Source organism: Pteronotus mesoamericanus, unplaced genomic scaffold (genome assembly GCF_021234165.1).
Source record: "Pteronotus mesoamericanus isolate MK-2021 breed Mesoamerican mustached bat unplaced genomic scaffold, CSHL_Meso_final contig_164, whole genome shotgun sequence".
Classification (NCBI taxonomy): domain Eukaryota; kingdom Metazoa; phylum Chordata; class Mammalia; order Chiroptera; family Mormoopidae; genus Pteronotus; species Pteronotus mesoamericanus.
Window position 1 is genome coordinate 2,187,237 of NW_026555065.1, and position 21,326 is coordinate 2,208,562.

General features: G+C 37.8%; 1 protein-coding gene across 1 annotated transcript in view; it reads right to left on the reverse strand.

Moving 5' to 3' along the window:
- Positions 1–1,609: 1,609 nt before the first annotated feature.
- Positions 1,610–21,326, reverse strand: part of LOC129064441 (IQ domain-containing protein H-like) — a 35,073-nt gene continuing 15,356 nt past the window's right edge. Inside the window, exons 4-6 of the mRNA XM_054565675.1 lie at positions 16,502–16,619; positions 2,576–2,692; positions 1,610–1,636 (exon numbers count right to left, since the gene is read on the reverse strand). Of these exons, the coding sequence (XP_054421650.1) occupies positions 1,610–1,636; positions 2,576–2,692; positions 16,502–16,619 (262 nt within the window). The remainder of the gene's footprint in view (positions 1,637–2,575; positions 2,693–16,501; positions 16,620–21,326) is intronic.

Genomic DNA, 21,326 nt, shown 5'->3' on the forward strand with positions numbered 1-21,326 from the left:
TAGATACATGTTTCAAGCCTTTTAAGAAATGCTTTTAGTTAAAAAAAATAAATCAAAGTCAAATTTTCTTTAGATCTTTTAATGTATTGCATTGGAATGTCTAACTGGAACTAAGTGCCAGTAAATACAAACAGTATCACAGATTTCTTCTTGTCTCCCCATGTGTACAGGACCCTTCTCAAAAGCCTAATACAGGGATGATGATGATGATGATGATGATGATGATGATGATGATGATGATGATGATTAGGCACATTTAAGATATTGGAAAAATCATCAATGAGTTTCACTTTCACTATATTGTTGTAAACTGATTTTACTAAGAGTTAATAGGAGATAGTATGCTGAAGGCAGGGTTTTTTTGCGGGGGGGTATATGTGTGTCGATGTATGCCTGGGATATGTGTGTTTTCACTGCACAAATCTTTGCATCAGCAAGGATACACCTCTTCACAAAATGAAGAAAATACCAGTTTCTAGGACCTAATAATGTAAATTAGCTTCAAGTTTGCTCCATCAAAAAATGTCTAAGGTTATTTACAGGCTTTGACAGGGTGTTCAAGTTTCAAAAGTAAGGAAACACATGGCCCTCAGCAGCCCAATAACAAGCCCCTCTGAGTGTTTGGAGTAGTTCTCGAAAGCGATTAGCCTTGATGCTGCTCTTTTAATTAACTATACATCACGACACCAGACACGTTGCTTCAGTTTGGGTAAGTGCTTTCAAAACATTTTTACAAGTGGTAAATCATAACTGTATTTATTCCCAAGTGCCCTACATGGTTGTTTAAAACCAAACACCTGAATATTTCTTTCACAGAGCTTTTTGCACAATGCTTCTGTTTTGTAAATCCAAAATGAAAGTACTGTTTTTCAGTTAGTACCATTAAATATACACATATATCAACATAAAATGATAGGGTTAACAATTTTGATTAAAATGCCAATAGTCAACTTGTGTAAAATGTGCCTAATGTATATATATTTTAAAATGCTCTGGTGTAGAGTTTTATGAAGTCATGTTTTGTTTTTTTAAAAAAAATCTTTAATGAAATAAATGAGCATACATTATTTATATGTCAGACAAGGCAAAGAGCTTTCCCACATCCTCTGTGTTCACCATACATGGGCACAGTACCCAAGGTACTCAGTCTATTTGGGAATTAGAAAAAATATATATAATAAATGACTAAGAGTCTACCTCAAATCTTGGATATAAATTTGAATTCCTATTTATGTCTGAATCTTCACTGAGATTCATTAAAGCAATGCATGGTCCTCTCTAAATCTGGAGTTATGCCTTTTTAAACTTCAATACTCATCAGAAAAAGTTTGCATGAGATGCAGCAGTTGCCTTGGGCTACAAAGCCTCAGCACTCCACCAGCTAAGCCAATATTAATTCTAGATTGAAGGGGGAAAACCAACAACAACAAAAGATAAATCTGCTTCTGTCTCAACAGCCAGAGAAATAATATTTTTATTTCAAGGGCTCTGGGCTCATGGGAGCAGATAAAAATCCTTTCACATTATTCACAGTGACATTTTAAATAAAGTTTCAGCAGGAATAAAAATATCTAACTTTCTGGTTATTTCTTAGGCTATAAAAGTATTTCTATGATAAAGTGCTCTTAAACCAAACCTGTTAAAAGAACATAAAAAACATATAAAGCAACTAAAAATATATTACAGGGTTACATGAATGAAATAGGCAGTTGAAAATGTCTATGCAGGACATTTGAAAGATTAATCTAAGAGGCTATTATACTCATTAGAAATGGTTTTTCAATTTAATTCTAAAATTAATCTGGTTTTTAGTTTGACTTCACCTAAGTATACATTTAAGAGCTTTTGAGAGAAGCCAAAAGTTAAAAATGTATTTTAAAATGTATAGATGTCACCTCAGTAATTGCTTTCAATATTAGAAATGATCTGAAATAAAAGAATTTCCTAATTAAATAAAGCATTACTCTTAATTCTCCCAAGAAAACCCCACAATACAGAGAGAATCCAATCCTTGCTATGGGACGCTTACCAGAAAGTCAATGGCAAAAATAGGCACAGACTCTGAGATCCCTTAATGCAATCACCATGTGATTATTTTTCCCTGTCATCATTTTGCTGACCTAAAGAATTAATCCCTGCTTGCTTCAGATTTAGAATAATTTTATTAAATGCTGTGTACTGTATGAGTATATACCATTGAAGCTGATACTATGCTCACTTCCTTCTGGTTTTTTCTAGTCATAAGTGTACTATCAAAGAAATAAAATATTTAAAATTTCTCCATTAATTCTCTTTGTTCTTAAATTCTCTTCTCCTTGTTAAAATTATGGTACTAGATTATTAAGAACATCAATTAAAATAGAGAAATTTGAATGAGCTACCAATGGATCTTTTAAAAATAGGTTTACTTGTTTTAATCATTTCTAATTATAAAGAGAATGAAAGCACTCCATTAAATTCTAAAGACAAAAGAATCAAAATCTTTACTTAAAATCTATATTATATCTTGCATTATTAATGTATGACTTTTAATTTTTTAAAAATTAAGAGCTCATTAAAACAACTCATTACTTACACATGCTTTTCTCTGATTAATATAAGGCAAACTGATTCCATAGTTCGCATTTACAGCAGCTCTGTGGTGGGTGTTTTCAGGATCCTGCATGATTTTTACATTCAACCCAATCTTTCGCTGAAACAAAGAAACAATGAAACTTTCATGCTGGATGAACAAAAATGCTTCCTAACATTTTATATCCTCAAAGGAGTATAAAGTTCTTTGGAAATAATTATTTTAGTGCAATTCTCACTGGAAAAATATATATATATGTATTTGGGTCTTTTATTCATGCTGTTAATTGTCCTCATTTATTCACAGGAAAAGAACTTTGCAGATTTTCCTCCACGTATCCTACTGCTCATACAAATACATCTTCAGACAGCATTCATTTACTGAAAAGTAATGGCAGAAGCCAACCAAAGTGGACAAAGGACTAGAATACCTGGTTTCAATTTCTTTTTAGCTTTCCAGGTCAAGAATTTTGCCAACGAAATCTATACTGCAAACACACAGGTAGAGGGCTCCCTTGGTCTGTTAATGTGGCACTTTCCTCAAGGGACATTTGCAGGTAAATCTCAGTTTGGACTCAGTAAATTTACCACAACAAATTTATTTACTCCTTCACAGAGATTTTGCTATGAATAGGAAAAATGCATGCTTTCATTAGGGGAAAAAAAAAAATGAAAGTATCTCATTTGAACCATGTGTTCCTCATTTTAAGTAATTCAAATTAGTTACAGCTGAGATGCTCAACTATAAACCAGCAGCGGAGGCAGCACAGTGGAGGCGGAAAGGGGCATGGAAATGGCGGGAGACGCGGGTTCCAGTCTTGTCCTCCTCTGGGCTGCCTGCGTATGATCGTGGGTAGATCACTTCCCCTCTTTGGAAGTCAGTTGCTTTATTTTCAAAATGTGACAGTTAGACTTGATGGTCTTTTGAAGAACTATTCACCCCCCACACCCCATTCCTGCTTTGGCATTCTAGGATTTGATAATAGTAAGTTGACACCTAAGAAATATGGTATTACCACCAGTTTCAGAAGTCTTGTGACTTTCTTACTGTAATATAATTCACACAGTATAATATTCACCCCTTTACAAGTGTGTATTTCAGTGGTTTTTAGCAAATTTACGAAGTTGTACAACCATCACCCCTCTTTAATTCCGGAACATCTTTATCACTGCAAAAAGAAACCTCAAACCCATTATCAATTACTCTCCATTTCTTCCCCATCCCAGCCCCTGGCAACTACTAATCTTACTGTCTCTTGAATCTGCCTATTCTGGACATTTCAAATGAGTTGTAAATATGTAGTCTTTGTAACTTTTAAAAGGAGGCGTTGTACGCGATTAGAATATCTTATTTCCTTTCAATTGAGTGTCTTAGTTCTGAGAGCGATCTGAGGCAATTGTTAAAATGGTTGTAGGAATCAGGTGGATTAGTTCATGATCCAGGTATTTCTTTGATCCTAAGAATGTATACATAGGCTGTGTCTAACATCAAAATGAAGGGAAAGACTACAAAATTATTTACAGAATGTATATTGTCTAGTTTTAAATTTTTATTTACTTACTTATTAGAGAGAGGAAGGGAGGGAGAAAGGGAGAGAAACATCCATGTGTGAAAGAGACATCAATGGGTTGCCTCCTGCAAGGCTCCCAACTGGGGACCTGGCCCGCAACCCAGGCTCTTGCTGTGACAGGGAATTGAACCGGTGACCTTTCACTTTGCAGGCTGGTGCTCAACCCACTGAGCCACATCAGCCAAGGCATCTAGTTATTTCTTAACACAGGTGCCAAACCTTCCTTTTATTTTTTTAATAGTGGTTTTTAAACCAAATCTCCAAATAACTGCACTCAACTGTCCATTTTATTTAGCCCGTGCAGGGACACAGTTTGCAAGGGAAGCCTATTTCCTTCTCCTTGAAGTGTACATGGTGACAAGAGTAATGCTGTGCCTAGTCATAAGTGGGGTTCCTTCTGTGGCTAACCCACGCTCACAGCACTCCTCCGGCTGCTTACATGAAGTCCAGTGCTTCTCTTATTGAAATTAGTACCTGGACATAACTATTTTCCTTAATTAAATTTTCAGAATAATTTTCGTTCTATAAGGGATTGGGACATCACTAATATGTATATATTGACTGGATGTGGTTTCTGTAATTAGGGTTTTCTTTTTTTTTAATGCATATTCTGGATATAACTGATGATAATAGCTTCACCTAAGCTTTGTTAGAACTTTTTAATTCTGGGATCACTGACTAGTGGACCATGGCAGTTTTCTTAGTTTCATTCTGCTCCATCAGCTTTCTGGGACTATAGGACTGGTGTAGGAAAGAAATCAAACACAGAATTATTGTTAAAATTGGCACTAAAATCCAGTTGTTTTCTGTCCATTTTTACATTTCTGTGGCCCTGACACAGATATTTCTGGTAAGAAATCAAAATATAAAGAGAAATCCAACAGAAATGATAGGTTGTAATATCAGTTCTTTACTAGTTGGCTTCTAAAGCCATGGGAAATGTCCTTCAAAATTATTAATATTCTAATATTTACTATTTTGGCACCAAAGCATGTGTATACCAAAATAATATGTAGCATACTTGATTTAATTTCCCTTTTAAAAAATCATATAAAGGGGTCTACATTTAAATAATACTACCATATCAAATGGTTTCACTGAAAATCACTCACAATCTAAATTCACAATCTAAATTTGTCTAACAATTTCACAAATTACATCTATAGATATATATAGGCAAATATGTATAAGCATAAACCACATTATTAGACCCAATTATAAGATTTTCTAAGAAAAACAATTATAGATTTAAGAAACAAAAACAAAATTAATCAATCCATTAAGCAGGAAAGCATGCCCTGGAAGATGATCATTTTTTACCAACAGTAAGATAAATATCAGAGATAATTTCAGAAATTTTTCTTAAATTGGTCAAGAAAAGACAGCAATTTATTTAATCTATCTTGAGTCACTAAATAATCCAAACTTTATATTCTCCTTTTGATAGTAATTATAAGCAGATATATCAAACGTGACTCTCATTTAGACTTTGGTTTGTAAGAACAAAAGTTATTATCAGAGCCAATTACTGTTTTACCTACATGGCTGCACAGAAGCAGGGAGCTCAATTTTCATCTCATCAGTGATTTTGTGGTATTTATTTTATTACTATGCCCACAAAGCTATATAAGAAAGAAATAGCTTATGCTATTAAAACTAGGGTTTGAACACAAGAGGCTAAGGTTTCTTTTAGAAGAAGTTCTGAATTAAAAACACTAGGCAGCATGTAATGCCAGCTCCCCAGACATGGGCAGACCATAAAATGACATACATCTGAGCAGTAGATCCCACACAGAGTAATCAAAATTGAAATGCTTCACAAACAAAGTTGAGGCAGGCTATTTACTAAGTTATAGTATTATCAGCATAACATTATTCTCAACAGTGTTTGTTACAAGTAATGCCTTCTAAAGTGTATGTTGCTTAATATCATGTTCCTGCTGGTTAAAGACATCTGCTGTTTAATCTCAAAACCAGAAAAAAGAAGAAAATCCGGTTTCCTTTAACACTGTGATTCTTTCAACCATTATTATATTTAATGGAAGTACAAAAGATGCCAAATTCTGGTTCAAGCTGTATGTTCTAGATTTATTTGTAAAACTGGGTAATAATACCAACCTTCATAGAGTTGTTTGTGAGGTTTAAATTACTAATATATGCTAAATATCTTGCAAATTATAAAGTACTATTCAGGAGTTAATTTGCAAGGGGCTTCTACTCATCAAATAATAACTGCAATAGATTGAAACATTTCAAATATAAAAAAATCCACAAGTTTTTAATAAAATTACCCCATCTTAATTACCCCAAAAACTTAACAAAATTGATCATTTAATCTTAACTTTGATAAATAAAAGAATCAAACATTTATTGTGCTTTTCCTGAAAATCTATTTTTAAAATTCACCAAAGGGATAAGGGAAAGTTCTTCACAGAAACTAATAAATGAAGAAGGAAAGATAGAATTATAAAATCACCACTTTGCAATTCCTAATGAAATAATGAACAATATTTGCTAAATGTCAATAGTTGCTAATAGCTTCAGGTGAAATGTGGTGGAGAACCTTATATAGGATAGATCGACCTGGTAATATTTGGACTCACTGTTCTTTTGTAACATCATTAAAAGAGAAAAAAGAATTTACCTCTGGATACCCTGTAAAAGGAAAGACACAGCACCACCTATGAAGTATTCCTGCCAGAAAGTTGTTACCTGAATCTGATTAAGATTCTACATAAAACTAGCTTATAGGAAATATTAGGGACAGAGGACCATGTAAAATGACACCATGAGATTGCAATCAACCAAATCCAGACTGTGGAAAAAACCTGTATGACAAATGTCCTGGTTACTTCAACCACTAAATGACACTTTTTTTAAGTCAGGGAAACTGTTATAGATAAAATGAGATACAACTACTATGTGTGGACCTTCTTTACATGCTGATTCAAACAGTAGAAAGTCAAACGGAAAACTGAACATGGGCTGGGGATTATATAATATTAATGCATTGTTGAATTTATTAGGTGTGCTAATATTTTTTAAGTCCTCACCTGAAGTATTTAAGGGTAAAATAATATGATGCCTGGGATTTGCTTTAAAAGGCTTCACCAAAAAGAGTAGAGGGAATAGAGGAAATAAGAATGGTAAAATTAGGGTAACTGCTAAAGCTGGTCATGGCTGCATGGATTTCATTCTATTTTTGTGTCTGTTCAAAATAAATTTGCTTAATAAAAAGTCATATTTGAAATGAAAGAATAATTCAAATGTAACCATTATCTTATTATCACTTCTACTCTAACATTTTGTGCTCTATGATATCACCTTCTACCTCCCTGCTAGAGCTGAAGGATCAACAATCATAGCCCCACTTTACTCCAAGGCGCTTTTACATAGTCCAGCTGCTGCCCAACTGCCCAAGCTGACAAATACTTAAGACTTATTCTCTTTGGACATGCCCATCCTATTTTCTGATTCCTGTGGGAGTTGAATTGGAGAAAAAGGGTAAAAGTTGGGGACAGGGCTAACATTTATTCAGCTTCCATCTTGTGCCAGGCAACATACAGGTAGGCATCATCATAATCCACCTGATTTATTTTAGTCTTTAAAATGACAAGAGGGAGTGTGTGATAATATCACTACTTTACCAATGAGGGTAACTGCTTAAGTGACTTCTCAAGGTTGCACAACCCAAAAGTAGGGACTTAGAATTTCATTTATGTCTCTGGCTCCAAATCCCCTTTCTATCAAAACATACTGCCACATTGTAAAGAAAGGTTAGGTGATTTACTCTTGCTTCAGCTTCCCATGTTTCTATCAGATCCCTTTCTGTCTCTCTAATCCCCAAGGGCATTGCTTTGGTCCGTGCCCTCACTGATTATTACGTAGAACTCTGGAATGGCCCCTAAGATGGGTCTCCTTGCCTAATCCACCCTCTGCATGGCCTACAGAATGACTGAACCTATGATCACTAATTGAGATGTCTCTCATCTCTTTAAAATCCTCTCTTAGATTCCCTTAAGGTGGCCTGATCTGGCCCCTTCCTACATTCCAGATTTCCATAAATGCTCTAAATAAATGCACTAGGATAATGGCACAGAGAGTGCCTTTGACGTGGTAATCAAGGACAGCCTTTTTGCAATGACGATTATACTGAGACTATGTGAAAAACTGAGCTAGTTATGCAAAGATCTGGGAATGACTGCAGAGTGAAAAGTTGATGATTAATGAGAAGAGGTAACTACAAAAGGTAAGGCCTTAATAGGAGGCTGACCTTAATATAGGGAGGGATACTTCTTTCATTATGACGAGGGAGTAGGAATAATATATAAATCTAGACCTAGGAAAATGGATAAATTTTGTAATGGAAAGCTTAGGACTAATATTCCCTGCATGTGACTGAAAACTGGAAGAATATTGCTTAAATAAGATGACATTTATTCCTCTCATGTGTATGAAGTTCAGAGGTAGGCTGTTCAGCATTGAATTGGAAATCCATGAAATTGCTAGGAACCAGGTGTTTTCCAGCTTAGTATTCTGCTATCCCTAATGTATGGGCCTCCTCCTCCTGGTCTAAGATGGCTGCTGGAGTTCCAGCATCACAGCCTTGTTTCAGGGAACTAACAATTTCTGCCACAATTATGTAGTCTAATCTGGCTAAGGAAGAAAAGACAATAAAACGAAAGTGATGATTAGTAAAATAAAGACAGCAATGAATTGGGGGTTCATGTAGCGTTGACCTGTTGGAAGAATATACTATGCGAGCTGGCAGCCTGAGACATAGAGGTCAGAGGCTGCTGTGCTTGAAAGATTTTTAGAGAAGATGGACTTGCTGGTTACAACAAAGCCTAGGCATTAGGCGTACCACCCGGCCCCCAGCCCTCCCGGAGCACTTTTTTTTCAAACTGCTATTATAGCACTCATCGTACTGTCTGCAGAATGCCCATCTACAGACTGTGAGCTCCTACAGCACCGAGATTTGCATCTGCAGCACATAGCAGCATTAAAATTAAAATATTTGGGGAGATGAAATAGCGCACCAGTGATGAAAGCCATCTTTTAGTTTTACTATGTTTGTGTTATTCTTTCAATATGCCACAATGACACAATAACAAGTTTTATAGCAATACTGTGCTAAAGGTGGCATTCTAGCCAATTTTTATGACACATGAGTCAGATGCTAACTCCATGACCTCCCTTTGCTGCAACTAATCTCGTGAGTTGGTGGCCAGGGAAAGATGACTCTCCCGCATGCCCACAAGTTAGCATCTCCTGGTAAGTCAGCAAGAAAAACGTGAGAAATTTGGGACGACACCTTTGAAATGTTACTAAAGCACGGGATACCATATAACAAAATTAATGCCATCTTTGCAATTGTAGCAAGTAGCTTATGTTTCTGGAAAAGGTGCTATGAGTCAAGGATATGTAGCTAATTGAATCTTCTCATAGAAACAGTGTTGTTAGAAGATATTGTCCTAAGAGCCAATTTTTGATGCCCATTTTTTTATAGCAATTACCCCCAATACCACACTTAATCATCTGTTTCATTAGCTATAACTTATGTACAGTATAAACCTCTTTAAAGTGTACATGTAAACTGGTGGATTAAAAAAAGTATATGTAAACCAACTGAATGGGAACCAATTGCAATAAAAGAGTATTGCATATGATAGAGTATCAGAATGTATTATTCATAATCCAAATGTAGCTTCATAACTGCCACATTAGTGTTACTCAACAAATCAGAAAGAAAAGGGTCACTTTTATCAGGAGCATTCCACTGAGGAATTTTGTTGGGAACGTTTACAGGGACAGATCAGAGAGGATCATTCTGGGGGTAGTTAGGGTCATTTGTGGACAAAATCAGGAATCTCATTTTGGTTTTCTTCTGTTGTAAATTTCTTTGTGGCAAACACAGGAAAAGAGCTTGAGTTTTTATATATTTTTTACAGTGGTGAGAAAAAGCCAGGACTTTGAGGTCAAATACACCTGGGTTTGAATTCCAGTTTTCCTATTCTTTAGCTGTAAATTACTATTAGCCCTAGTCCTTGGTTTCCTCATCTGTAAAATGAGGATACCAATAATTCTTTATCTCAAAATGTTGTGAGAATATGATTTCATCATCATGGCCAACACAGGCTCCTAAATGTTCCCCCTGCTTCTGCCCTTGCCTTGTGCCATCATATTCTCACAAGGCAGCCAGTGACCCTTTCAAATTGCAAATCATACCATATCAGGCCTCTGGTCAAAGCCTCCAATAGTTTCCCATCTCACTCAAAGGAATACCCATAGTCCTCATGTAATGGGGTACAGAGCATAATCCCCACAATCCTTGATTAGGGGAAGGGAAGAGTGGATGGTTGTTGAGAATATATTGCATAACAATGGCAAGTTAATAGCCGTGCCTTCCTGAAGGGAAGAGTTGGGTGTACACGACTCTGAGAACATCAGGGACTCCAGACACGGGGTGGTGTGGGGGTGGCACTGTGGTGGGGTGGAGCTCATGCACACCAGCTCAAGAGACAGATGCCCACCCAGGATGTCTGTGTGTTGCTGGGAATTTTTGCCCTGACTAAAGATGGCAGCCAAAAGAAAGTAAAAGATGCTGGGGAACTGACAAAAGTGGCAGACACTAACACATCATAGGATGGCTGGATATGACGTCACAAAGGAAGTTCTGGGCCAAGAATTTAAATTAGGGTGGGCAAACAGAGAGAGAGCCATGAGGACCGGAATGAGAGAGGAGGTCTGCTGGGAGGTCTGAAAGCCAGAAGTTCAGTGAGTCGCCAGAGCTGGTGGTGTGGCAGGGGACCTGCCTGGAGAAGATGGCAGCAGAGCTGATGGAGCTGCAGGGACCTGCCCAGCCACCCAGATTCGTGAGAGATGCATGAAGCGGAACCGTAACAGGGGATGCTAAGCTGCAGACTTCTCCTGTTCTGAAAGATGGTACCTCTGAGTGGCATATTCTGAAACTGGCCTGGTTTGGCAAAGGGACAGGACTAGGTCTTTTGGGGCATTTTAAAAAGGAATGGCACTTAACAGCAGAAATCTGCTGTTTATTCTAAATCTGTATAACCTTTAAATAAACAACCCCTTTCCTCTTCCACGAAACTCTTGCATTGGGAGTCATGCTTCTTGGCAGTAGGCGATCGAACCCCACAGCTGTTCCAGCACAGCGCTGGCTGGCTCTGTAACACTCACAGTGGCCCTCAAGACCTGGCCCCCACGACTTTTCCTACTTCTCTCCCCTTTGCCCATCCCTCTCCAGCTTCCCTGCTGTTCACACTCCTTATTCAGTGTCTTTGCATATTCTGTTTCCTCAGTCTGGTAGGCTCTTCCTCCAAATGGCCAAATGACTTGCTCCCTCATTGCCATCAGATTTCTGGGTAAGTGTCATCTTAAAAGTGAGACCATCCCAACACCCCTTCTGTCCCCAGCTTTTCTTTCACTAACCAACGTAATATATATTTACTTTTCAAACTGTTTTTTGTTTTCCTAATGCCTAGCCCACACCACCTAGAATGTAAGCTCCAAAAGAGCAGAAGAATTTGGTTGATGCCTAAAATAGTGCCTGCCTGGCACATATTAAGTAGATAATAGCAGTTGACCAGTATTCATTAACAAACAATAAGAATGATCACTTATCATGCATGAAGGCACCGGTATAAGTATTTATACATGTTTATCCTTACAACAGCCCTATGAGGTAGCTATATAATGTCATTATGCCCATTTTAAAGACAAGAAACTGAGCCACAGTCAGGTTAGGTGACTTGCCAAGGTACAGAATGTGAATCTATACTTTTAACCATTATATTCTCATTTGTTGAGAGCCCATCCTAGGCTGGACATTGTCTAGGCACTGGTACAGCAGTGAACAAAACAGTCTCCCTGCTTTAGATTAATAGAGACTTAAGAAATAAAATAATCAAATGCAATAAAAAATCTTAGCACATCTGGGTTTGGATAAAAGAGCAGAAGACATTTGGGAAATAACTGGGGAAATGTAAATATGAGCTAGGTATTTATTATATTCAAGAATTATTAATTTTTAGGTGTGATAATAGTATTGTGGGTAAGTATAAATATGCTCATTTTTAAAGATGCATATTAAAGCATTAAGGGGTGAAATGTCATTAGGTCTATATTTTAAAACACTTCAATAAAAAATAGGTTAGAATTGTTACATCTAGGTGAAGGAGGAATGGTTATTCATACACTATGCTTGGGGTTTGTTTGAATATCTTCATAATAAAGTTTTTTAAAAGCCATAAAAAAGGGGAAAAAACAGAGCTTCCATTCTAATGAGGAGACAGAGCTCACAGCGGCTGGCTCATCACAGGCTGTCCCCTTCTCCCTACTCTAGTCCATAAAAACCCAACTGCCAGCTCATCGGCAGTTTTCCACCCTGATGTTAAGTGACAGATAACTCAGTGAAAATGTGTGAAGCAACCCTTACTTGCCCGTCTTTTACCTTCTTTGATCTCTTACCATATGGCTCCTCATGTCAAAAGTCCTCAAAACTTTAGTTTCAATCAAATTTTGAGAATCGCTTCCTCAATTAGATCCCAATTCACAAAGCTAAAGAAAAGATTCTTCCATCTAAGACACTGGTGTTACACATGACTGCATCATATTAATCACATATTTTGTTTGATTGATAAAGCATCCATTTTATGGAGTTAATATGGAAAGTAACTCTCAAGCAGTGAGATGGCTTTATTTTCCCCTCTCCATAAACATACCAACTACGTCATGCTTCTAAGTCGGTCCTTTGATCTAAACAGTTTTGAAATTTCTATTTTCAAATTGCCCATATACAACAGTCTTAACTTGCCACATGACAAGGAAATCAAATACTTTCTTGGCTGGAGAGCTTTTTCTCCTTTTCTCCCTCCTTTCTCCTTACTTTTTGTTTTCATTTCAAACCCTTTCCTTAGCTGTTATGAGTACATATACCCAAGGTGCCCCAAAGAGGGTTTGTGCTGGTGTTGATAGGGAACTAAGATATACTACAAAGAAAAGCCATCAGAATATGGCTTTTTCAAATGTAAAGGAAAATTAATAAACAATTCTTATCTCTAAGCAAACAATTGCTTAATTACAATTGAGCAACTCCTAATTGTCATTTAAGGGATTTGTTTGTTTGTTTGTTTGTTTGTTTGTTTTTGGTGTAAAATGGAATTCCAAAATCAGCTATCAACTTGGGAGAACCGGAGCTTAAAGAAGCAACTGGGGTTTACCTAGTTAAAATGGTTGACTGTGGGCAATTAAAGGCGGTAATATCCCAGTTGGATTTCACAACTGCTTAATATTACACACTTTTGAGTTGGTGCAGTAGGCTTGCTAGAACAGCTGGGAAAACAGCAGTTTGTCATTGACTTTACAATACAAAATTAGGGCTATCCTTTGTGTCAGTGGTTATGCATTTTTAAGCAGACGTCACTGATATTAGAAATAAAATGACAATAGGGATCCAGGCCCTGGAGGTGAAATCAGGAAGGGAAACGGCCCTTGCCCCTTTCTAAATGAGGCTCACCCACGCTCACAGCATTTCAAAGAACCTGGGGTTATACTCAGCACACAGGATTCCTGATCTTTATAATCATTTGACAGGATTCAAAACTCTTTTGGGAAAGTAAATGTCTGGCCACAGTTTTTTTGGTTGTTTTTTTGGGTTTTTTTTTTTCCTGAAATAACAAAGCAACTATACATTCGACAATAGTTCTAATTTCAGATATTTTATTTTATTGTCTTTATAAACCAGAGATCTCAAATCTTCCACTTGTGGACCAACTGTGGCCCCCTGAGATTCTTGGAAAAATAATAAAAATTTAACTGAAGCAGATACTTCATAGTAAGGAAGATAAGAAGTTTAAGCTCCCCTTATCACAGCATTCTCTAGTCACCAAAGGCTGTACCATTCTCTAATATTTTCTTATCGGTGGGCTGTCTCCCCTCACTAGCACATAAGCTCTAAGAAAGCAGGGACCTGGTCCGAGTTCATCCCAGTGTGCCTCTAACAGTCCTTGGCACACTGTAAGTATTCCAGAGAGTGGCTGAACAAACCCAGTGTGACAAGTACAATGACAAAGGTGGGAGTGTTACCGAAACATTGGACCCGTTTCAGGGAGGGGGCCCAGACACTGTTACCAAAACATTGTCCTCCTTTCCTGGGGCCCCCTGTTCTAGGTTCTTTGCCCGACGCCCTTAGAAATTATGGCTCTTAATGGCAGAGTTTGGTGAAAAGGGAGGAAACTACTTACTCAAAAGTTGTACAGGTTTTGAATAATGACTAAATGTCACCATTAAATCTCAAAAATCCTTTAAAACACCCACCAACACACACAGATGTACCTTTCCCCGTTTTGCCCACTCAGGCAAGTCAGGGGCACTGTCCTTTAGAAGAAAAAGAACAGAAGCCTGGAGTTTGGCTAGGCAGGCCTCTCGCAGTTCCCAGCACCATCCTGTGTGTCACCGCGATCTCCAGTTCTTAATCCAAACCCACATGGCACCTTCTCATGGCCCACTAGCAAGGGTTCTTTCTTCCCTTTCCTTCCCTGACGGTCTTTGATTGTGCCCCCAGGTCTGTGTCCGGTTGTCTCCTGCAGGCCTTGTAATTCCTTCCCAGTTACAGCCTGGGTTTAAGTTATGCAAACCTTCCTGGTTAGCCTTGTTGAGATGCAAAATAACTGTCTTTGCATATGAGGTATGAAGCTACCCTGCTGTTATTGACATGCAAAATGACTCTCAATGGCCTTGTTCCGTGTCTCCCGTCCCCCACAGCAGCCAGCTTTTGGGGGGACTATCCCACATTTTTCTTGGACACCCCACATCCTGGACCCTGTTGCAAATCCCCTCTTTTGGGGAGCCCTAGCTGCACTCAGTTACAGGAGCAAGCTGCCTTGGGAGTGCAGACAAGCCTGGACAAGTATTGCTATTTTACGTGGTGATGAGGACTCCATTAGGAATCACTGTGGTGGTCTCATTTATTCATTCAACAAACATTTATTGAAAGCCCCCTGGAATTATAGAGCAATGAACAAACTGACATGGATCTCACCTTCCTTATAATCTAGTGGAAAGACAGACAATATATTTAAGAATTGTTAAAAATGTATGTAAGAATTGTTTTTAAAAATCATACAACTCAATAGCTAATTACAAATTGTGGCAAGTGTGATGGAAAAATATAGGCTAATATAAACAGTTATATTGACTGCGCAACTCTGAATATACTAAAAACCACTGAATCAAACACTTTTTAAAAGAGTGAATTTTATGGTATATAAATTATATCCCAATAAACCTATTACTTAAAAGAGGGCACTGCAGTGGTTAAGAACACAGCTCTGGACCCTTACATTTCTGGGTACATAAAGCTGGCTCGGACACTAAATAGCTGTGTTATCTTGGCCATTTCTTTAACATTCTGTACCTTGATTTCCTCATCAATAAAATGAAGATAATATTAACACCTCCTTCTAGGATTGTTCTAAAGGTTAAGTGAGCTGGAATTCCCAAAGCACTGATCAGAGTGCCTGGTACTCCAAAGAGGTGAGCTATTACTGATATTTACTTTGGGGAGTCAGGAGGAAACAGGAGTCAAATTGAAAGAACACGGCAAGGAGGCAAAGTTAGGAACCTCTTTTATAAAATTTTTTTTAAATTTATTTTTAGAGAGAGGGGAAGAGAGGAAGAAAGAAAGGGAAAAATTGATGTGAAGAGAAACATGGATTGGTGGCCTCTTGCACACCCCCTGACTGAGACCAAACTTGCAACCCAGGCATGTGCCCTGACCAGGAATCTAATGGGTGACTTCTCACTTTGTGGGACAACACACAACTGACAGAGCCACGTGATAAGAGCCAGAAACCTCTTGAGCTCTATTCCTTGCCACCTGCGCTCTATTCCTTGCCACCTGGAAACTTGTTTTCTAGGGCTTTGTATAAAAATTTGTAGGCATTCTGTTTTGACTCATTTTGCTTTCTGGAGAAAGCTCTTGTCAAAAAAAATTGACCATGCCATGAACATAATCTGAAAAAAACAATGACATGTTTTCTCATTTAGACAGAAAGCAAATGTCCTACCTTTACTCTTAAATTTTTTTTCTAACAGCTTTATTGAAATAAAATTCATATACCTAAAATTCTCCCTTTTAAAGGGTACGATTCAATGGTGGTTAGTATATTCAGAATTGTACAGCCATTGCCACTAGCTGCTTCCAGAACATTTTTATCATCCTCAAAGAAACGTGATACTCATTAGAGTCACACTCCCCATTCTTCTCTCCCCACCCCCAGCCTCTAGCAGCCACTAATCTACTCTCTTTTTCTATGGATTTCTTTCTCTATTCCTACCTTTATTCTTGGAAAGGCATGTGGAAATGTACTGTGCTGTCTTTGATGTTGCCAAAGTTTACCCTCAGATTCCAATGGGAAAATAAATAATTTCTGATCAATTACAGCTGGAAGCAACCTGGGTGGGGGGAGAATTTAAAGTCAAATTTGCTATCATAAAAGTTTCACAAATTGTAATTTAAAAACAACACATCCTAGTTAAATTAGATTTTACAGGAAATATTGTTAGTAATTACAATAAATTAGACCAATCTTTAGCATTTTTTACCACTAAAAAAACTGTAGTTGTTTATTAAGTGTATGAACTTCCAAGTCTGATAAATACCATTAAAGCCTGAATAGAAAGCTCTATATCTGGCTGAGTTCATGTGGCACACAATTGACAGAATTACTGCACCAGGAAACATTTCTCGGTAAAGGAAAATATAATATGCTGTACTTTGTTTAATAAAGTCAAATCACAGGGTAGCCAATGTTAAATTTATTCAAATGGCTGTACTACAAAGCATTTTGTACTTATATTCTTTAAACCTCTACTATTTCATGTAATTGCAAAAATTTAAGGATCGAATTTGGTTAAAGGCTCTCCTTATTAAGCAGTGATTCCTTGGAAGAGCAATGTGAAAAAAAAATAAAGTTGTAAGAATGAGTATATGTATGCCTTAAAATTTTTAATTTAAAATCAGTTCTTTAAAATGGTCAACATAATTAAGATCAATAAAACCTGACCACCAATGACTCAATCTCTTGATTCTACTGATATCAACTTTTGGAAAATGATCATTAGAGAGCAATTTATAGACTTGTGACTTCACCCCAACATGTAAAGAGCTTGGATGTTATCACTCTCAACCTTACAAGGAGAAAAGTGAACAAACCAAAACCAACTCTTCTTTTATCCATTAGAGAATTTATATCAATGGGAGAACTGCTGCCCTGAACACTGGAGAGACAGATGGATAAAACCAAGAGTAGAAGCCGGCTACCAAAGCCCATACTACTGGCAAGGGAAATTAAACTCCAAATGAGAATCACTGGAAGCTCTGTGAATTAACTTGAAAGTTAAAAACTCTTAGGGGCCAAGTCTTGGGGGTGGAGGGGGCTGTACTTTCATGAGTTTTACCTCCAGGAGCTCCACCATGTTCTCATGGTAAAAAATAAATATAAATCAATCAATCAATCAATCAGAGAAAAATCCCCTCCTGCTACCAGTAGGGAGAAGGGAAAAGAAATCATTTCAAAATACCCCCCCCCAAAGGAATTCTGTTCTTTGTTCTATTCTCTGTAATAAAGGTAAGCTCTCGAAGAAAACTACTCTACCAAAGCCATATCTGACTTGAAGAAGGGCAGTGAGCTAACTTCTGCCCCCTCTCGGGGATAATGCTGAAAAAAATTTGTGAGGGTAACAATCCAGGGACATGGACCCAGCTAAAGATTGAGATCATAGGATTATCGAATGCTTCCCCCAGAACACATTGCATCTATAGGGCCTCTGTATAACAGGACTACAGATGAAAGAACTGCAAGGCTCAGACTCTATTTAGGAAGGAATTTCTGGGGAGACCCAAAGACAACAGGGAAGACGGGGGAGGAAATGGAAGCCTCAGACACCTACAGTTACAGCAGACAGTAAACACAGCATAACTGACCAGGTGAAGGCCTACTTATCTCAGTTCTTATTACTTAATAACATCAACAAAAAATGACAAGGCATGCTTAAGGGCAATAAAAAGAAGTCTAAAGAGACAAAGAAAGCATCAGAATCAAATTCAGATATAACAAATTTTGGAATTATCAGACCAGGAATTTAAAATAACTAAGAGTAATATGCTAAGGGCTCCAATGGAAAAAGTTGACAGCATTCAAGAACAGATGGGTAATGTAAGCAGAGAGATGAAAACTCTATGAAAGAATCAAAAGGAAAAGCTGGAAATCAAAAACACTCTAAGAAATAAGGCTTCCTTTTATGGGCTTATCAATAGACTGGACACAACCAAAGAAAGAATCAGTGAGCTTGAAGAAATGTAAATATATACTCCAAAACTGGCATGCAAAAAGGAAAATGACTGAACAAACAGAACAGAATACCCAGGAACTGTGGGACAATTATAAATTATGTGACATACACATAATGAGAATATTGGAAAAAAGAGGAAAGGATCAGAAGAAATATTTAAGTAATAGTGGCAGAGAATTTTCCAAAATTAAGACAGACCCTAAACCACAAATCCAGGAAGCTCAGAGAATACCAAGCAGAATAAATGCTGCCACCACCACCACCACCACCGCCACAAAAAAAAAACACCAAAAAACCCCTACACTTACACAAATCATATTCAAACTATGGAGCCAAAGACAAAGAGAAAAATCTTGAAAAAAGACAGAAAAAACCCAGCTTACCTATAGAAGAACAAGGATGAGAATTATATTGAACTGCTCTTCATAAACCATGTAAGCAAGAAGAGACTGGAGGGAAATATTTGAAGTGTGGAAAGAAAAAATCCTACCCTGGAATTCTGTATCCAGTGAAATTATCCTTCAAAAGTAGAGGAGAAATAATGATGTCCTCAGACAAAAACTGAGACCTGTCTTGCAAGAAATGTTAAAAAGAAATTCTTCAGAGAAAAGAAAATGGTGCAGGTCACTATGGGTTATATGAAGCAAAAAGAAAATCCAGACCTCATCACCATGTTCTTTCTTGTTTCCCAAGGTCCCTAACTCATCTATCTCCTCTACGTCCTTCAAAATCTTCTTAAGTTTGTTTTATATATAATGTCCAGGGTTCTTAGCTATACTTAGAAGAAAGAATAGGGTATCTATATCCTCTTCCTAGACGTCAAACTCTCTTAGTATATTTATTAGGAAGAATTTTACCTCTATGCGTTACGTATTTATAAGTGAGTTTGCACTGAGCGGTAATATTATATCCTGTCCTCACCCCACTACCCCCACCAACAAATACTGTGAGAGTTTTTCCAAGTCATTAAAGGTTCTTGGACAGGACTTCCAGTCAAGATGGAGGTGCATGTAGACATGTTTCACCTCCTCACACAACCACAGAGAGAATTACAGCTAAATGTCAAAAGAAATAATATCCAGAATTGTCAGAAAATCAAGTCCAAAAACCAAGGATTTAAAGAAGCCATATTCATCCAGATGGGTAGGAGGGGCATAAATGTGGAGATAGGTGGAGAGGCAAGGAGATGTGGTGTGGTGTGGGGTGGAGAAGCAGTGGCAGTGGAATGGGCAGTCCCACAGTCCTGTGTGATAGATAAAAATTGGGAGGGAGACCTTGGGAATGAGCAATCTCAGCACCAGGCCACACTGCACAGCCCAGGATTCCAGCACTGGGAAGATAAATCCCTATAACATCTGGCTGTAAAAACCAGTGGGGGTTGGGTGGTAGAAGAAACTGCTGGATTTTCAGCAGGCTCCATTTACAGGGCCTGCACATTCTTAGAATGAATGCAACCTATCCACTCTGGGATTCAGCATCGGAATACAGCTGGAAGGGTGCCAGTCACATATGAGGAGTGGGTGAAATGACTGGAAACAGAATGCGTTCCAGGCAAACCTCCAGAAGCCAGGCAGTGGCATTGTCCTCTTGTCTAGCCCTCCCCTCACACAGAGCCACAAAGTAGTGAAGCAGGTTGTCCCACCCTGGCGATTACCTAAGGCTCCGCCCCACACAATTTACAGGTGTCATTTCTACAACTGGCCATGCTACTAACACAGGAAGTCAATGCAGCTCTACCTAATACACAGAAACAAACACAGGGAGGCTGCCAAATTGAGGAGACAAAGAAACATGACCCAGATGAAAGAACAGATCAAAACCCTAGAAAAAGAACTAAATGAAAGGGAGATAACCAATCTATCAGATGCAGAGTTCAAAACACTGGTGATCAGGATGCTTCAAGAACTCATTGAGTATCGCAACAACATGAAGGAAGAAATGAAGGCTACACTAAGTGAAATAAAGAAAAATCTACAGGAACCAACAGCAAAGGGAAGGAAGCCTGGATTCAAATCAACAATTTGAAACATAAGGAAGAAATAAGCACTTAACCAGACAACAAGAAGAAACAAGAATTCAAAAAAAAAAAAATGAGGATAGTATAAGAAGCCTCTGGGATATCGCCAAATGTACCAACATCTGAATCATAGGGATGCCAGAAGGAGAAGTGGAACAGCAAGAAATTGAAAACTTACTTGAAAAAATAATGAAAGAAAACTTCCCTATTTGGCAAACAAAATAGACATACAATAAGCACAGAGAATCCCAAACAAGTTGGACCCTAAGAGGACCACACCAGGACACATCAAAATTAAAATGCCACAGGTTAAAGATAAACGGACAATCTTAAGAGCAGTAAAAGAAAAGCAGAGAGTTACCTACAAAGGAGTTCCCATAAGACTATGAACTGATTTCTCAAAAGAAACTTTGCAGGCAGGAAGGAACCGGCAAGAAGCATTCAAAGTGAAGAAAAGCAATGACCTACAACCTAGACTACTCTATCCGGCAAAGCTATCATTTAGAATGAAAGGATGGGTAAAGTGCTTCCCAGAGAAGGTAAAGCTAAAGGAATTCATCATCACCAAGCTATTATTACATGAAATGCTAAAGAGAATTATTTAAGAAAAAGAAGACCAAAACTATGAACATTAAAATGGCAACAAATTCACAATGATCAACAATTGAATCTAAAAAACAAACTAAGCAAACAACCAGAACAGGAACAGAATCATAGATATGGAGATTTGCAGGGTTTTCAGCTGGGAGAAGGAAGGGGAAGAATGGGGGACACGGTGTAGGTGTTAAAAA